This window comes from Anabrus simplex, chromosome 1 (assembly GCF_040414725.1).
Source record: "Anabrus simplex isolate iqAnaSimp1 chromosome 1, ASM4041472v1, whole genome shotgun sequence".
NCBI classification, from domain to species: domain Eukaryota; kingdom Metazoa; phylum Arthropoda; class Insecta; order Orthoptera; family Tettigoniidae; genus Anabrus; species Anabrus simplex.
This window is the reverse complement of record NC_090265.1, coordinates 537,109,275-537,131,995: the sequence shown is the minus strand read 5'-3', so window position 1 is coordinate 537,131,995 and position 22,721 is coordinate 537,109,275. Positions and strand designations below refer to the sequence as shown.

At 36.8% G+C, this 22,721-nt stretch overlaps 2 protein-coding genes across 2 annotated transcripts in view; one reads left to right on the top strand and one right to left on the bottom strand.

Annotated features, from left to right (window-relative positions):
• The window catches only part of HIPP1 (HP1 and insulator partner protein 1), a 242,426-nt gene that overhangs the window by 152,769 nt on the left and 66,936 nt on the right, over positions 1–22,721 (top strand). Inside the window, exon 6 of the mRNA XM_067135488.2 lies at positions 3,248–3,391. Coding sequence (XP_066991589.2) covers positions 3,248–3,391 — 144 coding nt within the window. The remainder of the gene's footprint in view (positions 1–3,247; positions 3,392–22,721) is intronic.
• LOC136869091 (U-scoloptoxin(11)-Ssd2a) overlaps positions 12,607–22,721 on the bottom strand; it is a 68,182-nt gene continuing 58,067 nt past the window's right edge. The window contains exon 4 of the mRNA XM_067144824.2: positions 12,607–14,369. Within this exon, the coding sequence (XP_067000925.2) occupies positions 14,151–14,369 (219 nt within the window). The 3' untranslated portion in view covers positions 12,607–14,150. The remainder of the gene's footprint in view (positions 14,370–22,721) is intronic.

The window sequence follows — 22,721 nt, the reverse complement described above, 5'->3', positions numbered from 1 at the left end:
GTGGTTTTTTAAAACTGGGATGATTTTATTAAATATGGTGTTGGTTTTTTCTGTAATTTCGTTTATGTTGTAATTAGGATTGACGTATTGATCGAGTAGTATGTACAATTCTTCTGTTATATTGAGCAAGGGGCCTTAGGGTTTATATTTAATATTTTCATATAATATGCAATGTTTGTGAAGCTGTGTTTGTATTCATCAATGTGCTGGCCTATTGCGGAAAAATGATTATGTTTTACGGCATTTACGTGTTCGTTATATCGGATTGTGAAGCTCCTACCGGTACGACCTGTATAGCTAGTCTCACAGTTGTTGCATCTGATTCGGTATACTCCTGATTGATGGTACTTATTGTTGTTGTTTATTGTCTTGGTGTTGGGTAAGATGTTAGTGCTATTATGCATGGTCTTGAAGGCTATTTTTAAGTTTTTTTTTTTTTTTTTTTTTAATATTGGTTAATGGATGTATGTGTGCATTATTAAAGTATTTTATCTATTTTGGTCGATCTAGTTTTTGGTTGAGATTTGATTTTTTGAATGATCGTGTTGATAATTTCTGTCTTGTAACCATTATTTTTAGCTATTTTGTGGATTAATTGTATCTCTTCTTTTAAGTCAGTTTCTGATAATGGTATATTGAAAGCTCCATGCTATAATAGGCTGCTTTTTTGTGAGTATTGGGATGGATGGAGTCTATTTTGATGGATGTGTGTGTGGGGTTTTGGTATATTTTGAAAGACAAGTGGTTTTCATGACTGGTTATTGTTAAATCAAGATAATTTAAAGTATGATTGTTTTCAGTTTCTTTTGTGAATTTTATGCAGGAGTCTATTGTATTAAGTCTTTCCAGTATGGTATTTTCGTTAGTGAACCTATTATCTATGATGACGAAGATGTCGTCGACAAATCTACACCAAAAGAATATATTGTCTATTTTGCTAATGGATGTGTTTTCTAAATAATCTATGTAAATGTCAGCGAGTATGCCGGAAGCAGGAGACCCCATTGGTAGGCCTTGTTGATGGTAGATTGTGTCGTAAAACCTGAAATAATTGTTATTGGTGGCGCATTCAAGTAATTTGATGAATTCTTCGATCTCTCGATTGCTTAAATTACTATGGTTTTTTAGATTGGATTGAATTATTTCTATAGTTTTCTTGGTGGGAATTTTGGGATACTTAATAGTTACGTCAAATGAAGCAATGGTGTGGTATTGCTCTATTTTCAGTTCTTTGGTTTTATTGCAAAAGTCTGTTGAATTTTGTGTAGTTTTGTTTGCTTGGAAAGAGTAATACTTCTTAAGGAATTTTTGGATAAATTGTGAGAGTTTGTATGTTGGACTTGCTCTGTAATTTATAATAGGTCTCATTGGTATTTTGTCTTTGTGTATTTTTGGATAGGCTTTTGCAGTTGGTAGTTGGGGGTTCATTACTGTGAGGTTCGCGGATTCTGTTTCAGTAAGTAAAAAAATGTGTGTTCTTAAGTAAGGTTTTAAGATTCCTTTGCATATTATTTGTTGGATCTTTACGTATGACTCGAAAGGTGTTGTCTTTAAAACATTCTTTAGTTTTAGATATGTGAATGATAACTGTGGTGTTGCCTTTGTCGGCTTTCGTTACGAGAAGATTATTCTGTGTAATTTTATTTTTAAGTTTGTTGATGTGTACTTTATTTGCAAAATTACTGTTTGGATTATTGTTGCTGATTTTATTAATGTACTGTGGTAGTCTTTTTATGATGTCATGATGTTGATTCTTATGTTCATCTACAGATCATTGGCCTATGATGTAAGTAAATAAGATTTCATTGAAGTATCCTGTTTATTGTATTCTCTAGCCCTTAAGTTTTCTTATTTTCGTTAAGCCAGGGTATGTCGAGAATCGTTAGATTTCTTTCTTGCGCACGTGAGTTTTACGGATAGCCCTTTTCAAAAGTTGGCAGGTATGTACATACCACCTGATGGAAGACATGTTGTGTAGATCTTCTAAATGTGAAACAAATTATTTAATATAAGAGCATACTTTTATTCCTTGTGTGGTTCATTTATCAATGTCATAAATTTTACACTAATATTGTTTTCTACTGGTATTAGTTACAACGTTCAAGTTTACAAAGTGTGCTTATATATGGTTGTTATTCCAGTGTAGATTTCTTTGCAACCAGTACAGTTTTACTGCAGTCATAATGAGTTAATTTCTTAAGGTGTAATAAACATTAATTACATAAAAAGATCTCGAGGTGCTGTCGTAATTCACCTGATAACTTTTGTTACATTTGGGTGAAGAAACAACAAAGAAACGGTGCTCGCTTTGTAAAAAGTGTTTATTATGCATACTTTGGAATTAAACTAGGTGATCAGGATAAACCATGGACTCCACATAAGGTATGCTGCATCTGTGTGGAAGAACTCCAACAATGGTCTCAAGGTAAGAAGACATATTTCCATTTTGGGGATCCAACGTTATGGATTGAACCCAGAGATCACAGTAGCGACTGCTACTTCTGTTCATGTAATGTAAACGGGTACAATCTAAAAAATAAGAAAGAGGTTATTTATCCTGATGTCCACTCAGCAAGATGTCTGGTACCTCATGGACCAGGTATACCTGTACCTTCACCCCCAGGTAAAGTAGAAAACATAGCTGATGACACTGACAATGAATCCGATAATTCTGATGAAGAATTTGTGGTTACAGACAGTGCAGAGCCCAGAGCTTTTCTCAGAGCTATGTGGTCTTCTGTCAATAAGGATGGGAACCAATGGTTACAAACTTTTCGATAGCCTAAGCATGCTGTTGTTTCCAGTCCTGTCTCTTACTTGCTGTAATTGTATGCATAGTGACATGCCTATCTTCTTTAATGAAGTTATCGACTCCTTCTTTGTTGCATCCTGTGGATGCAATTCAAGGATGACCACAATGAGGCTGATATTGGGGATGCTTTTGTTTTCATCTTTGAAATATTTTATCCATCACTTAACTCTACTAGCATCCATTTTCACTTCTCCAGATGCACACTGAAGTGAGTGGTGAATTTTAGCAGCAGATATTTCCTCTTAAACAAGGAATTCAGTGACAACACATCAGAAATAACATGTCACTGTTTGCCATTTTGTAACACTGTTCCCACCAGATCAAAAACTTATGCCATCAAAATACCTCAACACACTGTGTATAGCCTGTAGGTTACTATGATGTATTTGGTTATGCTATTCTGATAGGTTCTGATTTTATTGGTCTTCATTTCAGACAAGCGAACTGCTCTTCGGTTGTCGGAAGTTGACTGCAAGTGAAGCTCTACATTTTGGTCTTGTCACTCGTATTCTTTGGCCCGATCGATTCCAAGAAGAGTTGATACCAGTCATCCGGAGTATGGCTAACCAGTCCGCTCAGGTAAGTTGGATGTCTCCATGTGGACATGAAGTAAAGTTGAATTGTATAACTAACTTTCACTAAACAGGTGGATTCAATCCTTATTACTGTCAATATTTTCTTGTCTAAAAAACTTGTATTGAAATAATATCAGGCCTACAGTGAGAAAGTCAATGGAGCTAGAAGAATACATTGCAGAAGAAATGTGTTAATTTGACTTAAAAGCATTGTGCTGTACATTGAAGCTTGCTTTATGTGTTGGGTGTTTTTTGGTAGTGGTTTTACGTTGCACTAACACAGATACTTTACAAAGGTGAAAAAATGAGAGTATCCTCCTAATTCAATACATCATATATTCCATCATTAGATGGAGTAAACAAATTCGAACATGTTTCGGCTCGTTTGAGCCATCTTCAGTGAAAAATGAAGGGGGTTGAAATAATTTACATAATACAAGTTAAAAAATGACAAAAAACGTAATGGAGGAACAAATTAAGAAACAAACAAAAGAGAGCTTAGACGGAAACAAAATTAGCACAAATATACAATATTTACATCATTATGTGGAGCAAAAAACAACTCACTGCGACAAAATTCAGTGAAACAGGTGTTAATACAAAAATAATAATTGAAACTAAATACTGTCTTAACCTAAGAAGAAAAGAAATGAAAACAAATGATACAGATGGAAATGAACAATAGGTGCATATGGTGAGGTCGTGGACCTCATAGGTTACAAAATATTGGTTTTGTAACAATAACAAACCAGGTTAACACAGATAGGTCTTGTGTGTTTTTGGGTGGATTGATGGAAGAAAGAAGTATTAATAAGAAAAGTTCATAATAGAGCCGCTATAGTTGAAGGGGACTCCAGTAACTTGATCAGGAGCAAACAGGACCATACAGTTCCTTTGCCCCAGTGTAAAAGTTCTGTCTCTGCCATCTGACAAACTTTGAAGTTCCGTGGCCTTTTGTTGCCACCAGGTGTTTTTTATTTCCCTGATTTCATACATACATAAATACATTCATTCTAGACCGTTATACCTTTCAACGTTCAGTCTGCAAGCCTTTTCGAATTTACTAAATGCTACCACAATCCTCTATTTGAAACTAGTCCTTTAGCCTTGTTTAGTTCTATACCTCTTCTCTTTAAATTGTTAGACTGAGTATAACCATTGTTGTCTTGATCTCCCTCTACTTCTCTTTCTCTCCATAACAGAGTCCATTATTCTCCTAGGTAACCTATCCTTGTCCATTCGCTTTACATGACCCCCATCACCAAAGCTGGTTTAGGTGTACAGCTTCATCCATCGATTTCATTCCTAGCCTGTATTTCCTCATTCTGAGTACCGTCCTGCTATTGTTCTCACCTGTTTGTACCAGTCATAGTTTCGTCCAGGAGCTGAATTCCTTCTTAGAGAATACTGTCGATCACAACTGCGAGCTCACTGCATTAGCTTTACTGTACTTTGATTCAATCTCACTTACTATACTGTGCCGTTTCATTGTTGCGAGAGCAATTACGCGGAGTTGAACTGCATGTGATTACCGCTAATGGAATTAAATAGTACGCATAAGATGTTAAAACATCAAGGAAATGTGGAATTGCATGGAACAGTTATAATCAGAATCCCAGTGGCCATGAGCGAAACAAAGTAATGGTCGAATTGTTAACGCCAAGCCTTAGAAAAATAAAATCGAATTGAATGCACATTGAAAGAAAAAGCGCATGCAAGTTAGCTGCAAGAAGAGCGATTCAGAAGGAAATACATCAAGGTTATAATATCAACTAAAGAAGAAAGATATATTATACGCTTATACGTGTAAAATACGTATAATTTTAACCCCTTGACTACCAATTTGATTTGCTGCACCATAACACTGAATAATTTAAAATGGAGGCTGTAATACAGAATGCCCCATGCCACAAAGAACATGACATAAATCATACAATTCACTACATAAATCATTGAAATCTTGTGAACATGTTTAAAAATACCTTTTCAGTAGGTGACATAGGTGTGCTAACTCTTGAAACATGAAGGAAGGTGTAAAGGTACATCACATTTTTCGCATTCCCAGGTTGTTTTGCTGTGTTTTCTTTGTGAATTACAAACTTTGCAGGCCTTAGCTGGATGAAGCTTCTTTGCTATGGGAGGAATATGTCTTGGGAAGTGTGCCCATGTCTTTGCCTGCAGTCTAGCTGGACAGTTGCCGTTCAAACCCTTCCTCTTCCTTTATAATCGGGCAAAGTTACAGACTGAAGAATCTGATCCGTCAAGTTCAAGCGAAACTCTGTGAACGTCTGTGCTTTTTTGTTTAATATCTTGGAATGGATGAGATACGTGTTTAGTAGACCGATATCAAACATGTAGAAGAAATTTTTTTGTAGCCCTTCATAAATTTCCTCATTATTGGAAAGCAGGCAGTAGTTGATCCTGCCTGTCCACCCCTCCCATTCCCTTGTTGTATTCACGGGCCATTTTCGGATTCTTGACAGTTTCTCCTTCTGTGACTTGATCCTTGCCATTTCCTCTCTTCCTCTTTCTTTTCCCTATGTTCATGATTTCAACACTTGCATGCTTTGAAGATAACATGTAAACGTCCTTGCGGTCATGCCATTTTATAGCTAGCAAACTGTGAATTGACCTTTGGTCTGCTTCACCCTTCTTCAGTTGTTTCTTCACTAAATCTTTGGACATCATCTTTCTGTTGGTCTTCAGTGTTTGGTTTTGTGAACAGCATAGTTCGAACTGTCGGCTGTTTCTAAGTTGTGTTTGGTTTGGGAGTCTTCGTTCCTTTTGAAAACAGTATCGGTAATAAAACAAATTACTTCATTCTGCTCTGACTTAACACATTGCAATGTTGAGTGGGGAAACGAAAATCGTTAGATTTGGCTACAAAATATAAAATTGTGCGGGCTTGTGAAAAAAATAAAGCAGTGTGAGCAAAAGTGAAATAGGCAAGTGGTATAATTTAACATCTTCGACTCTATTTACTATCCTTAAAAATATGGAAAAAATCAAAGATGCTGTTTTAAAAGGTAGCATTCCAAGTAGGAGTAAAAAACTGCGTGGTACAGACGATGCTGACCTTGAAGCTGCCCTTTTTGAGTGGTTTACACAGAAATGAGCCGCAGGAGTTCCTATTTCAGGGCCCGTCTTAAAATTGAAAGCGCAAGACTTGGCTCCCATACTAAATTTTTCAGACTTCCATTGCAGCAATGGATGGTTTAAAGCCAGACGTGGCATTTCGCTTCAAACAATAAAAGGCTAATCAGGAGGTGTAGACGAAAAAGCCGTCAATGACTGGCTTCCAATTCTCCGTGAAATTCTTAAAAGGTACGAGCTCAGAGATGTCTACAACGCCAATGAATTTGCACGTTTCTATAATTTATTACCCCAAAGGACTCTTGCAGTGAAGGGCGACCCGTGCAAAGGTGGAAAATGCAGCAAAGAACAACTAACCGTTCTTTTGTGTTGCAACATGGACAGTAGTGATAAACTGAAACCGTTTATTATCGGCAAGTTAGCCTACGTGTGGGCTTTTAAAGGTGGGCGTAACATTCTGTGCACGTATGAATCGAGCACGAAAGCATGGATGCTTTTTAAGCAGTGGCTTCAAGCATTTGATTTGAGAATAGGATCGAAGAATACAAAAGTTGTTCTTTTTATAGACCATTGCCCCCACTCATCCAAAAGTTTAGCTACGGAATATTGAATTGGTATTCCTATCACCAAATTATATCAGTATGCTGCAACCACTTCATCAGGGTATATTTAAACTCCTTAAACACCGTTTTTTGTAGCATACAGGTTAACTCATTGATGCTTAGGCTTGAGGTAAAACAAGTACTGAAATGGAATGTACTGGAAGCTATCCGAGGTATTGCAGTGTCATGGGAAACCATATCTCCCGCTGCAATTTCTGCACGTTTCAGACACGCTGGCTCCCGACAAAGTGAAACATAAAGCGAAATTATTGAGGACGAAGTTCCTCATCTTGAAGTGCTAGATAGCTGGAATCTTGTCTACTAATTCACATGATGAATCTGATGAGAGTGTGGAGGACGAGGACATCACAGACGTACCAACACAGTCTGCAGTCATGAGTGCTTTAGATGTTTTAAAAACATTTTATGCAATAAAAGACACATCACTAGACGATTTGGTGGCTATCCAGCGAGTCGAGAATTTTGTGATAAGGGACATCATTGCCAGCACAAGACTGAGGAAGCAAATTTGGACTCCCAGAAGCCTCTGCAAGGTAACTACTGTGTTCAAATTTAGTGTTGTGAATGGAAACTTTAAATGCAAATGTAATATAGCCTAGAATAGTTTTAACTTTAATTTTGCACGGTGAAACAATTTTAATCGCTGCACTTTTTGCCAGTTTTTGTAACTGGTCCCTTGTTTGAATTATGCTGGTGTGTTTTATTTTGTATTGTAAAAAGTTCATGTCCTGTCGATCAAAGACTTTGACAGAATTGACCATTGCAATTCGAGTATTAACAGTGCGCATTAAGTCGCCAGGCATGCTGGGATTGATAGGAATGTAAACAACAAAAATGGCTTCATCAGCGGTTGATGTTATGTATGTACTGCTAAAGTATGAAGCACATCTCTGCCTTTATTCAGAGAGCTCCGTAGAGTACGACAATAAAATTAATAAAACGGAAGCGCATGAGAAGATAGAAGAGAAATTTCTCAAGGAAGTAAACAGCTTTTATATTTATTACCATACGATAACCTATAAGTAAACACCATCCATAATGTTCGATTTATGACTATCTTCGCGTATTATTGTTAGTAGTAGTAGCAGCAGCAGCGAATTCTCCCAATATTGGGAGACGTTAAGCAGATAACACAATCAATATTATTATTGAATTCCTAATATGTTTTCGTGCAATAAGATACGAATTTTCATTGCATGGCTATCACTTTTCATTCAAATCATTGTGTAAATGCAGTATAACATAACCTCTACAAATGATGTTAAGGCAGTAAATACATACAAAAATTATGTAGAAGAATATCACAGTCTTTTTTTTTCCATATAACTTATGCCTTACTGCGAGTTTCTCTTCCTTTTAAGAATATATCACACTGCTAGTCCAAGAACCACAACTGCTGGTTGACTTTCCTCCACATTAAAACAAAATTCTGTCAAACCTTGCCAAATCTTTTCAAATCTTGTCAAACCTTCAGCAATATTTGACAGTCTTTGGTAAGATTTGAAGTTTTCCTTGTGAAGTATTGAACTGAAAGAAAAATGTGATGGTGTACAACAGGCATTTTTAGTCATGTGTTTCTGAAGGCTAGATTTAAATTTAACATGATCAATCATCCTTATCGATATCTCACCATGTCCGCTACCTGCACTAGCGAGCTATCTCGCGCTGCAGATTATTAATCCCCGTTGACTGGTGAAAAGAAATATTCAAGTTCAAAATTAGAGAGAACATGCCTTCATAATTCTTCTTCATAAGTGCATAAATAACGTGACAAGATAGCTTGCGTTAGCTTGGTCAGAATAAAGGCTGAAATAAGCAACTGATTTTGGTAATAACTATGTAATTGGCCTTACATACCACTAATTATTTTTGCCAGTTTTCGGAGACATTGAGGTACCAAAATTTAGTCCTGCAGGAGTTCTTTTACATAACTTACATAAATTTATAGACACGAGGCTTACGTATTTCAGAACCTTCAAATACCACCAGACTGAGCTAGGATCGAACCCACCAAGTTGGGGTCAAAAGGCCAGGGGCTCAGCCATCTGAGCCACTCAACCTGGCAGTTGATTTTATTAGTAGGTATAGTAAATAAATAAATAAAAATGTGATTCATCTCAAAATACGGCAGTATGCATCACTGATTTCAGACGTTAGTTTATTACCACATTGGATTAAATTTCAGAAAGGCTGTTCAGTCATAAATTTACAGCAAAAATGTTATTATTTTGCTGGGACGTACAATATGTTTCCATGTTATATGCATGGTGAATTATTTGGTATTCTGCATATCTTTTCTGAAATTTAGGGAAAAATCAGGTCCGCTATATCGTGTAAATTTTTTGCCGTTGTAAATTCTCGCTATAATTGACTTCTACTGTAAATGCACACATCTGCTTTATATAAATTTATTCATAACCAAACAAACACTTTCCCCAGGAGGAAGCTGCCAAAAGTGGCAAAACATATATAAAAGTTCAGTAGATTCCCTCTAGTTCAGCCACCTTGGGACCGGACCCTAGGCTAGACAAACGAAAGGCTGGACTAATCAACAGAATGCTATAAATACCAGTAAATACCGATATAGTGCATAAAGAACCAATTATAAGCAATCTTCAGAATTCAAAAATTAAAAGAAATCCTTTTTTTTTGTGTGTGTGTGTCATTTGCTTTTTTAGAAGCAAAATCATGCCGCTTCTTTATTATCATTATATCAACTGCTCTTGCTTCTGTCTACTACTTGATATAAGTCACTGCCAATTGTAAAGCTGCACTTCCCTCAGCGTGACTTGTTTTTCCCTCTTCGTTAGAGGACAGGTGCCGGCTGGACTTTCTGGCGGCCGAACTAGAGGGAGTCTACTGTATATAATGTTTATATAGGTGATGTTACAGAATGAACAGAGATCCTTTCAAATTACACTTGCCATCATGTTATCCTTAGCTGCCTTCTTTGCTTGATTCAATTTTCTAAAAAGTTCCTTCAATTTCTCCTTACTTCCACAGCCATTTCTAACTCTATTTCTTTCCAATCTGCACCTCCTTCTTAATCTCTTTATTTCTCTGTTATAATAAGGTGGGTCCTTACCATTCCTTACCACCTTTAAAGGTACAAACCTGTTTTCACATTCCTCAACAATTGCTTTAAAACCATCCCAGAGTCTGTTTACATTTTTATTTACCGTTATCCACCGGTCATAGTTACTTTTTAGAAACTGCCTCATGCCTGCTTTATCGGCCATATGGTACTGCCTAATAGTCCTACGTTTAACCCTTTGGCACTCAGCCTATATGCAGGAGTTTGCTCGAAGACACTCAGACTAATTTTTGCCATTTTCCAAACCAAATTACAAAAAATCTACACGTAAAGAGTTTAACACACATTAAAATAAAATAAATCACACTAATACAGGAACCTATGAGCATTTCAGAAATGAATATACCTAGGACGTATTGTTATTGGTAAAGCCAAAAAAATATATTGAATTTTGAAAATAAATATAAAAAAATATTTTTTGATTTTCAATGACTGAAAAATCAGACATTATTGCGTCTTCCTTGTTTACTCTTAGACGTGAAAGAAAGAACATTTAATTTTGAATAATTTGATATCAATATGATGTATGTGCTGCAATTCATTCATAAAGCATGGCACATAGTTATTCACTGTACATGTAACGGTCATCGATGTCAGGTCCTCGTGGTCCGATGCACGGTGAGCAGCTGTGACTGTGTCATTTCCCACATAATGCGAATCACTTTCGGCAAAAGAAGGTTATTATTACTGTCTTAATCATCTGAAAATTCAAGGATATCAGCCTCATTCGGCCTTGAATATGGCGTAGCCATTACGATGAAAAGATTACGCAAGCACGTGCAACAACGGAGTTATAAAATGGAGTAAAATTATAGTTTGCGAAGTACAGCGAACACACGATATACCAAAGAAACGAAATATGCTCTAAACTAAACTCATATCAAGATCAAATTGTTGTATTCATAAGCCAACCAAAACAGATCCACGCAATAACAATTTCAAATAACCACAACATAAACATTCACGGTCAACAGATTTCATTTGTCAACAATAAAACTATTTTGTAGGGCTGGTGGATATATCTGTAGAGTAAAACGCAAATTCAACGCTTTAAGGTACCGTCACGATCAACTGTTACGATTTAACAGCCACGCAAATGACGAAAATCCCTAAATAGGACAGAGCCGATGTATCGGCGCCGTGAGCTTTGTTGCCATAACCCGCTGAGTGCGAAAGGGTTAAGACCTTCCTTTCTATGACATTTATTTTTAACTACAACAAAAACAGCTTCATGATCACTAATACCATCTATTACTTTGGTTTCTCTATAGAGCTCATCTGGTTTTACGAGCACCACATCCAGGATATTTTAGCCTCTAGTTGGTTCCATCACTTTCTGAACCAGTTGCCCTTCCATATTAACTTATTGCCATTTGTTGCTCATGCTTTCTTTCGTTCGCATTTCCTTCCCAATTGACATCTGATAAATTCAGATCTCCCACTATAATCACATTCCTTTCCATGTCGTTTCCCACATAGCTGATTATCTTGTCAAATATTCTGAATCCGTGTCAGCGCTACCCTTTCTCAGTCTGTACACTCCAGAGATATCAAGTTGCCTATTATCTTTAGAAACGAGCCTTACACCTAAAATTTCATGTTCATCTTTAACTTTTTCGTAGCTTACAAATTCTTCTTTCACCAGAATGAATACTCCCCCTCCCACCATTCCTATCCTACCTCCACGATACACACTCCAGTTCCGTGAGGAAATTTCTGCATCTATTATATCATTTCTTAGCCATAATTTCCTGTTTAAATTACTAAATTCTATTCCTTTCTTTACAATACTTCTACAGTTCAACTCTTAACATTTTAATGTCATCCCTACTTGATTTCCAGTTCCCTGTCTGGCTCCATGGCTAAATGGTTAGCGTGTTGATCTTTGGTCACAGGGGTCCCGGGTTCGATTCCTGGCAAGGTCGGGGATTTTAACCTTAATTTGTTAATTTTGGTCGCACGGGGGCTGGTTGTATGTGTCGTCTTCATCATCATTTCATCCTCGTAACGACGCACAGGTTGCCTACGGGTGTCAAATCAAAAGACCTGCATCTGGCGAGCCGAACTTGTCCTCGGACACTCCCGGCACTAAAAGCCATACGTCATTTCATTTTTCCAGTTCCCTGATCCCTATGACTGTTACACAAAAACACATTCGCAATTCACTGTCTCACACCTCATTCCTCTTCCTAATAACAACCTTCTCTGCAGTGACTTTTGAAAAGGGTGTTATTCTGCACAAGAGTTCATTAACATCTTGAATACCGTACCGGTAACTGTTCTTTCTGCAGTACAATAAAGAAGTGGGTGTATACCAGCAGCAGACATTTTCATCACATTGTGAATTTGTAACATAAGCAATGATAGGACGTAGGAAATAAATAAATAAAAAATCATAAATATTTCTCTTCTTATTCATTGTAACATCAATTTGAACTGTGCATAAGGTCAGAAAGTTGATCCTCTACTACTTTTTTGATGTAGCTTTTACAGATAGGATCATTATTAACAGATATTTGAGAATTTTTAGACCTTCTCCTGAACTATCATTTCTGTCAACATGAATTAAATTTATTAATAGTCTAGACCAGGGATGGTGACGCGCGAACATGATTTTGGTGGCACACCACATGCACATATTAATGTTTTTATGTACGTCTTGTACTATAGACTATGAATATCTTGTTCATCGTTCCATCATAGTGTTTCAGGTTTAAGTCATAAATACTGAAAACCTAAATTCTACTTCCATTCAGACATGCATTATGGCAACACTGCAAGACTGATAGGTCCAGAAACCAAGTGAAATAAATGTCGGATGCAGCAGACGAGCCATTCACTGATCCACATCAGTCGATTAGTGAAGTATGGCGTGTGTGTGGTTGCCATTATCACGTAATTATTCTTAGTGAGTAACTGTTTATTGTTCTCAGTTTTGTAAGACAAATAGTTGCCAAGAGATTATCCCAATTTCGAGATTTGGAGAAACTATCGCACTTTATTTCAAAACCTCATATTACACAAATGAGTGATATTAATGTCAGTTTTTTTGAGTGATTAGATATTGACAATTTAGAAATGGAATTGACTGAATTTCAAGAAAGCAGTTCATGAGTAAACAGAGTCGTACACGTTGGTGAAACAGTGGTGAAAATATTCTCTCAAAAACCGGAGAACATAATACTTGAACAGTGGAACAGCCTGCCACAAATGTTTTCGGCCATGAAGAAACTTGCTAGTTTCCTTGTTTGGGTCAGCACACGCCTGCAAGCAGCCGTTTTCTACAATGAACGTTGTGAAGTCAACAGTTAGAAATCGTTTTGCTTCAGATCTAAGTGCTTCTCGTGTGTTATTGAAGACAAGAAGTGAACCTAACATAAATGACATGGCTACTAAGTATTTTTGCAGTATTGGCAAAATACGACCAAGAAACATGCAATAAAATGTATTATTTTACAATGTATATATGTATACATAATAACATATTATGAATGGAAATTGGTGGTGATGGTGAGGGCATTACAAACGAAAATAACAAGTGGCACAGTAGACAGTTGAGAATAATAAACCAGACTTCAAATGGCACACTAGTTGGAAAAGGTTCGCCATCCCTGGTCTAGACAGTAGTGCATTCTCTCCTTACCTAAGTGCTAATTTTCTTTAAATTAAATTCAGCCCTTTTCTCCTGATGTGCTTACATCTTATAGATAGACATGATGGTAATTTAAAATTGCATTTCCTTCTTATTCTACACATGGCTGACTCATGAATAGTGATTTTTAAAAATTATGACTAAAGTACAGGCAAAACTCTCATTTTATTTATATAGGTTAGAATATATTTTCTTTTGATAGTATATCTCGTTGGTACAGTATGGTACCATACAATGAGCACTTTCTCTTTATGTTCTGGATATTTTCTTCCTAATGTATGAGTATATTGGCTAAAAAGTCTTAATACCGTGGTATGTAATAAGGTCTTCTTGTAGGTGGTGTATGAAGATAGCATACTCCTTTATATGCAGGTCCATTATAAAGTAATTCTGTAGCTGGCTGAAGGCTGGAATTTGTAAAGATGCACCAGTGTCCTATTGGGCATGAACACTGGTAAAATGCTGAGTAGTGATCTGCTCGGATGTTTCCACAGAACTCACCTGTATTGCACTTGCGCAACTAAAAAGAGAAAGAAAGAAACTTTCTAAAATATGATTTTAAAATTGGAAACATCTTGTATGAGTTGAAAATGAAATTGTGGTTGGTACAAATTTGCTAAAATGGAATTATAGTCTTGTAGAAAACCAGGAGAATTTAGGTTTGAATTACAAAGATTTTTTTCCTGTTCAACTCATACGTATTCAGTAGAAATTACATTTTTTATTATTAATTATTAATTTATTAATACAACTTCTCCCATGAGGAGGCTACCACAAGGACAAAGTATATCAACTACACAGTATTTTGTCTTCTAAGTTAGCTAGTATGCCAGGTAGAATTGTCATATTACGAGTTCAAATAGCTTCCCTTTGCCCAGTGTCTTAAACCCAGAAAAAGGTTTAATTTTTGAAGTACAGTAAAATACCTCAAATCCAGCAAGTATTGGCACCTAACTAATGATGAGTAATAGATGTTATCAGTCAACTTCATTTTACTCCAGACTGCTTCCAGAAGCATGCACTATTGTGTGCAAAATGTTAAGTGAAAGATACGTGTTAATTTCGGGAGCTTCCCATTTAAATTAAATACAACTCAACCATTAATGATGCATTAAAATAACTCCTTCAGAGTTATTTACTATGTAAGAATACGTGACATAAGAGATATGATGAAGAGGAGGAGAGTTTTTCACATACTTGAACTAGTAGTGGTGGTGATGGTGGCAGTGGTGGTGATTATTGTTTTAGGAGAAAGTACAACTGGGCAACCATACGTTATTAGCACTAATCAGAAGGAAAATTTAAGAGGTTCGACATTTCAAAAAAATTAAGGTACCGGTACTGTTGTAGTCTGAAAGGAACAAAAGTAGACCAAGGGAGATTTGATAGAAAAGATGATAACAGTTCATAAGCTTCATTGTTGAATCTATATTGACCTCCAATCAAATTAAATTGAGAGAGTGTTTCCACCTATTCAATACTTTATTTGCCCTACATTTATGTAGGACTAACACATTATATTACATTTAGGGCATGTTTCATCTTATATACTGTACTAGCAAGATACCCGTGCTTCGCTACGACATTATAATGAAATTTATAATTGAATGGTTAACATTTTGTATATAATCTGCCGAAATTCGCGATGTGACTAGTTTTCTGAGAGAATCCGCCAAAATTCTTGATCTGATTCGTTTTCTGAGAGATTACGGCAAAGTTCCCCCATTTTTCAATCTTTCTTTCCAGCAATCGATTTCGTTCTTCCCGGGCTAATTCCAGGTATTCCACTCGGTCAGTTGGTTCCCTAAATCTTTGCCATCTATTCCTATAAGCATTTTTAATATGGTTCAAATCCTTGAGGAGATCCGGCGTGGTGTCGTCTTGGGTGCCTTGACGGTACTGAACCCGCGGCCGGACTGCATTCATAGTCTCTACCCGGCCTGTACCGGTTTCTAGCGCGGTCCGCACATTTGGACGACGGTCCAGAACATTATTATTATTATTATTATTATTATTATTCATGTTCTGGACCCCACAGCAAGATGCAAGACCGCTACTTGGCGGTAAATTACATCTGCTGCCATTGTCATTGCTGAAAATGTGACCAGCACCATCGTCGCGCGTAGGCAAGTGCGCGTAATTTCTGGCGACACGAATGAAATACTTCCGTCCATTATTGACCTTATTATAGCGGTGAACAGTTGCACGGTCAATATCATTCCTATAGTTTATTTCAAATGTGTTTAAATTTTTATTTATATGCCAGGAGAATCCACTGTAATCTAAGGAAAAGATGGCTCTTGAAAACGAACCCAGGAAAGATTTAAAATGATCAGTTTATGATCAGAATAAATACATTATGAACAGTAAAATCAATTGGTCTCAACGCATTTTTCACCCCACCGCCGTTAAGTTGATTTAACCCCCCCCCCCCCACTACCCGCCCCAAAGAGGGGCGTTTCTTTTTGGTAAAGGTGATTCCAAATACCAATGTTCACGTCTGTTACTTTCAATTTTGAGATATAAATATCCCCATAGACATAATTAACTTTTTTCACTTCCTTTCACACTACCACCCTTAAGTGAAGTTTCCGGCAAAAATATTTGTTTCTTTAATAGTAAAGGATATTCTAAATACCAATTATCACGACTCTAACATCTTCAGTTTTTGAGATATGAGTCTTCATGAAAGGAGTTTAACTCCTTTTCACTCCCGCCCCTCAAGATGATTCTCCCCCCCCCCCCCCCAAAAGCGTTTTTCTTTGTTTTTAAAGGAGATCCAAAATTCAATTTTCACATCTGTAACAACTTCAGTTTTTATTAGATGTATGCATTCTCATACAATTAAGTCAATTAATTTTTCAGTTCTTTCACGCCCCCCCCCCCCCCCACTTCATTGGATTTTCCGAGAATACGTGTTTCTTTACTTTTTAAGCAGATTCCAAATATCAAATTTCACGTCTTTAACATCTTCATTCTTGAGATATAAGTAGCTTAATTAAAAGAAATCAACACCATTTTCAGTCACTTATACCATCCCCTTCCTCCACCCAAGTGGTATTTCCGAAAACTAAAAATACACGTTTCTTTATTTTTAATAGAGATAAAAATACCATTTTTCACTTCTGTAACATGTTAAGTTTTTTTAGATATACTGTAGAAATTCTCATTTTAAAATTTCACCCCGTTTTATTTCCCCTTAAGTGGAGTTTCCGAAAACAAATCACCTGTATTTCTTTACACTTACAGGAGATTCCACCTACCCACATTTTATGACTGTAACATTTTACGTTTCTCAGATATTCTGTAGATATAGCCTTTCAAAAAATTCACCCCATTTGTCACTCCTGTTTAACCGCCATTAATTGGATTTTCCAAAACCAAAAAATACGTGTTTATATTTAAAGGAGATCCCATATACAAATTTTCAGTTCTGTAATTCTTCAGTTTCTGAGATGTATGTATCCTCATTAAAGGAATTCAACCCCTTTTTCACCCCTTTTTACCCCTCCTATTGGGATTTTCCGTAAAATAAAAAAATATGTGTTTCATAATTTTTAATGAAGATTCTAAATACCAATTTTTACATCTGTAAACTTTAAAAGTTTTGAGATATAGATGCACTCATTTTAAAAATTCCACCCCCTTTTCACCCTCCCAGTAATTGGTTTTTCCAAAAACAAAAAAATACGTGTTTCTTTATTTTTAAAAGAGATTGAAAGTACCAATTTTCAGGTCTGTAATATCTTCAGTTTCTGAGATATAAGAACCGGAATCCTGATTAAAGGCATTCAACCAATTTTTCACCCTTTTCCACCCCTCCTATTGGGATTTTCTGAAAACAAAAAAATACGTGTTTCCTTATTTTTAATGAAGATTCTAAATACCTATTTTTACATCTGTAAACTTTTAAAGTTTTGAGATATAGATACACTCATTTTTAAATTTCAACCCCCTTTTCACCCCCTTAGCGAAGGAATATCCAAAAACCCTCTCTTAGCGAGCACCTACATCGCAATATGAATATATCCTCAAAATTTCATTTCTTTATGTGCAGTAGTTTTGGCTCGGCGATGATGAATCAGTCAGTCAGTCAGTCAAGACAAGCTATTTTATATATATAGATAAGATGTCTAGACAGAGACAGTAGATCTTACAAATAACACTCTTCAAAAAGTCATTTAAAGTCATAAGCAACTGGTGGTTACTTATTTGTAATGGTTTGCAATGTTGTTGTTTTCTTTTAATTTAAAAGATCTTATAGTTATCACAGCTGCTGTAAAATAGTGTGTTGTTACCTATTTTAAACTTAAAAACCTCTTAATATCTGTGCTACTGTTAACTGTTCTGTTATCTTAAATTAGGATACTTACATAATTTACACATCAGTCTGAAAAAGCAAGAGATACCATCACCACCATCATCATCATTATACAGTTCCAGTTTCCTGGGTACTGTTAATGAGCCTCTTCCACTTCTTCCTGTCCATATACAACTTATCATGGAGAACATCATCCACTGTCCATCGTCTGGCAACTAGATCAACCTTGATTATGTCCATCCATCAGGTTTTAGGTCTTCCTGCAGGTCATTTCCCCTCCACCTGTCTTTCCAAATTTATTCTGGCTGTTCTTGTAGGTTCCATTCTCATCATATGCCTGTACCACCGTAGTCTGGATGTGCTGATTCTGTCTAATAGGGATGTCTTTATTCCAGCTTCTTTCCTCACCTCCTCATTTCTTGTCCATCTTGGTCTTCTGGATGGTGGATCTAAGAAATTTCATCTCTGATGCTTGCAGTCTTGATGAATCTTTTTTTGCGAGGGTGCACGCTTCAATACCATAGGTCAGTATTGGTATGAAATAGCTGTTAAACATCATCAGTTTGGCTGCTTTTGGAGTCATGTCATCTCATAAAAGTGTTCTTACTTGTTGGTAGAATTCTGATTCCTTTTGCACTCTGTTTGTACTTTCCTTTCTGACCAAATCACTGGTGATTACACTTCCAAGGTAGGGAAAACTCTAGCTGGTGGCCTCCTAGTTTTACACTTGCTGGACGCCCTTCTCTCTTGACTGCCATCACCACTGTCTTGGTCTCGCTGATGTTGAGGTTATAGTCCTAGAACTGGGATTTCCATACGTTGAGTCTGGTCTGTACTTCCTCTTCTGTTTCACCCCAAATCATGATATCATCAGCAAAGGCCACTGCATTCAGTTCACCCAACTTTTCCTTGACGTTCTTCATTATATTGTCAGAGATGCCAACTATTATGATTCACTCGTAATTATTACGAATTACCCATCACAGTTACGCATTTACGAATCACATACCACAAATTACGATTTTTTGTTGATTTTTAAATCTTAAGTGTATGAAGTGTTCAAAAGGATACACAAGGAATGCCATTACAGCTTGAATTCTCAGAATATTATTTTCAGATTTCTCAGTAATAATTTATACCCATTTCCTGTCCCTCATTTTAGAATATTTTGAGTTTTCATGCGCCGAACGCAGTGTGTGCTTCCAGTACCGGAAAAATAGGCACCTGTGAAGTGGTATATCTTGCGGAGTTGTTGTCTTTGTTCGTCACATGACCAGACTTCCATGCAAGTATGCGAGTTCTTTTGTCTTTGTTTTGACGGCAAAGTGGTGACAAACTGTTTCATTGTGGATACTGTGTGCATGACTGTTGAAGTATTTATTGCGATTTTGGTTGCCAAATTTACATAATCGTGTGTTACAAAATGTGAAAGGTTTGAAAAAATGAAGCCAGTTCTTGTGCAGGAAAATACTTGTGGTGACGTTACCGTGATTAGTGACAGTAGTAATAAACCAAAGATAGTTCAAAACTTTAGGGAGGAATACTCGAAAGAATGGCCCTGTTTACTGCGTTCCTTAAAATCTCACTCGCACGTGTTTTGTAGTGTGTGTAGCCGCAGTTTTTCAGTTGCACATGGTGAGGAAGAACAAGACTGAGTTCCATGTTAATATGAACACCAAACTGTTAAGTGTGCTGCTAGTGCTCATGATATCAAAAGGAAAAGCATGTCACCAGTGTATGTTTACCAAACAGCAACTATAAGCTGCTTAGGGAGCAACTACAGTACTCAACAAAAGAAATGATCCTTCAACCTCCACTGAAATTTTGTACTGCAGATCACCTGTTACTTTAGCATATATGAATTATACTCTCTTTATATGCCAGTCTTTGAATATCTGGTTGAATTGTATGGTGTGCATTAATTTTTCAGTGATATGTAAGTTAGTAAAACTCAAAAAAAAAAAAAAAAATTCTACGGCCGCCAAGCCCCCCCCCCCGGTGCCCAAACGGCTGCATTATGAATTGCCTTTCTTGAGAGTTGGCATCTCTGTATTGTCCATAACAGTGATGAACAGTTGAGGGGACAGTGCACTTCCTTGCTGAACTCCATTCTTGGTCTCAAACAATGATGATCGACCTTCCCCAATTTGTACACAACTAGTACAGACTTTTGTACAACATCTGAATTTTCCTTACCAGTCCTACAGACACATTTCTTTTCCCCAGGCACTCCCAGATCTTATCTCTTATAACACTATCATAGGCCTTTTCTATATCCAGGAATACAATGACCAGGTTCTTGCCTTTCTCCCAATACTTTTCCATCAGCATGCGGGTGCTAAAAATTACATCCATTGTTGATCTGTTACTTCTGAATCCATATTGCTCCTCCTCTAACTGTACTTCAATGATGGTTCTCAATCTCCTTTTTGTGATCTTCTTCTAGAATTTTTAGCCCATGAGACAGCAGTGTTATTCCTCTATAGTTGGTGGGTTTCCACCAGTTGCCATTCTTAAACAAGGGGGAATTATAATGCCCTTGCTCCAATCTGCAGGTATTTTGTTGTCTGTCCATACGGCATTTAGTACTCTGTGCAGCCATTGTATACCCTGAATGCCTGCTGCCTTTATCATGTCCTCATTCACTTCATCTGCACCTGAAGATTTTCCTTTAGGCATAGATTTTAAGGCTGTCTCAGTTTCTATCCAGGTGATGGGAGCTTCCTCATTGTATGCTTGGATTTCCAGTTTTGTATTTTGTTCTTGAACTGGTGTATTCAGTAGCTGGTCAAAATGGTTCTTCAGGACTTCTCTCATGTCACTTTTTGTCCTAACCAGATTTCCATTTTCATCTTCAAGTGCCTTTATGGTAATAATTGGCTTCCTTTTACCTCTGATAACACTATACAGTAGTTTGTTATTGCCTCTGCTGTCTTCCTCCAGTTTCTGAGTGAATATATTCCATGCCTTGGCCTTTTCTTCTGTAATAAGAGATACCACGAGTTTAATATTATTGGGAGTCAGAGCTGTTCTGTTAGACATTACATTACAAATCACCGAAAATGACTTCCCACTGTTGACATTACTGATTGGGATCAACAGTATAAAGCCTTTCCTGCAATTTTCACAAAATGTCCATATTCTGATTTCATGGATAGAAGAATGGCAGTCACATCAATATCTTTACCTGCTCTAGATGAAACAGCACGTAGATCCCTAAACTCTGTGTATGGTTCAAGATATTCATGTGTTAAAAAGTTCTTGTAGGGTAGGAATTTGCTTTTTTAGAGATTAGATTTCGTAGTTTCCTAAATCACCATTCGTTATGCTGCTTGGATTGAAGAGCGAGTCCTCATTATTTTGTTAATTATTTTTGCGATTTTGCTTTAAGATAAATAGTTTCATGTTTTAAGCCAATTTGTAAAATATTGTGATAATGTTGTTTCCAAGAAACATGTGCCTCTGTATATAGTTGTTAGCCAAGTTAAGTTATTTCTTTACCAGGAATAATCTGTTGTTATATGTTTGTTTTTTCAGGTATTTTGTAAATTTAATTTTTCATAAATTAACTTTGACAGACTGAAGAACCTAACCATTACAAATTAACTCAGTCAGAACTGAAAGGAAATGGCTTCCACTGTAAGAAACCTTTGTCTGAGATGCACTAAGTCACATATATTTTCGCCATAAATATATCCCCAGAAGATTATATCCATTGGAGTGATAGTGGAGCTTGTAGGTGGCCAGGGAATAGGGCCACCTCTGCCAATACATTCATTTGGAAACAGCATTCAAAATGTTGCATACATATACTTAGAAATGTGGTGGGACCGCATCTTGCATGAAAATAACACGGATACTGGTTTCTTGTTGGATTTGTGTATCTGAGGGAAAACAAAACGGGCACTGTGCCTAATGGTGGGTGGTCCACATTATACTGGCTTGACTACACAGCATGCGTGCATATGCACTATTCATAATATTTCCTCCTTCTTTCCTCTTCAGTTCGAGACAGTAATCTCATAAATGTGTCCATCCAACTTGAAGCAGTGGTTTAAGAAGAAGGGTTCTTTTTATGACCCTGTAGTTGAGATGCATGATCCAAGATGGTTATAGATTATAATTATGTTAACGGATGAATTAATATGAGATATCTAAGTCATCCCAAGTGAGTATTTGAACAGTAACTACAGGCTCGTCACCATCATTTTCCAACTCCAGTTTCCTGGATGTGGTGTACAAGCTCTCACCATCTCTTCCTGCCTTCATACATCTTCTGTTCCAAAACATCTTACCAATTGAGACCTCTCTCCTCCATATCTGATTTCACTGTGTCTATCCAGCGTTTCCTTGGCCCTCCGCTCGGTCTTTTTCCTTGGACAGTAAGGTCAAAGTATTTTCTGGCAGGTCTCTCGCTCTTCATTCTCATAATGTGCCCTTACCACTGAAGTCTTCGCTTCTTTATTACATTGGTAATAGGTACCTCCTGATTGCAGATGTAAATTATAAATTTGCAACTGCTGCAAAAAGAATGACAAAGATCAAAGCATG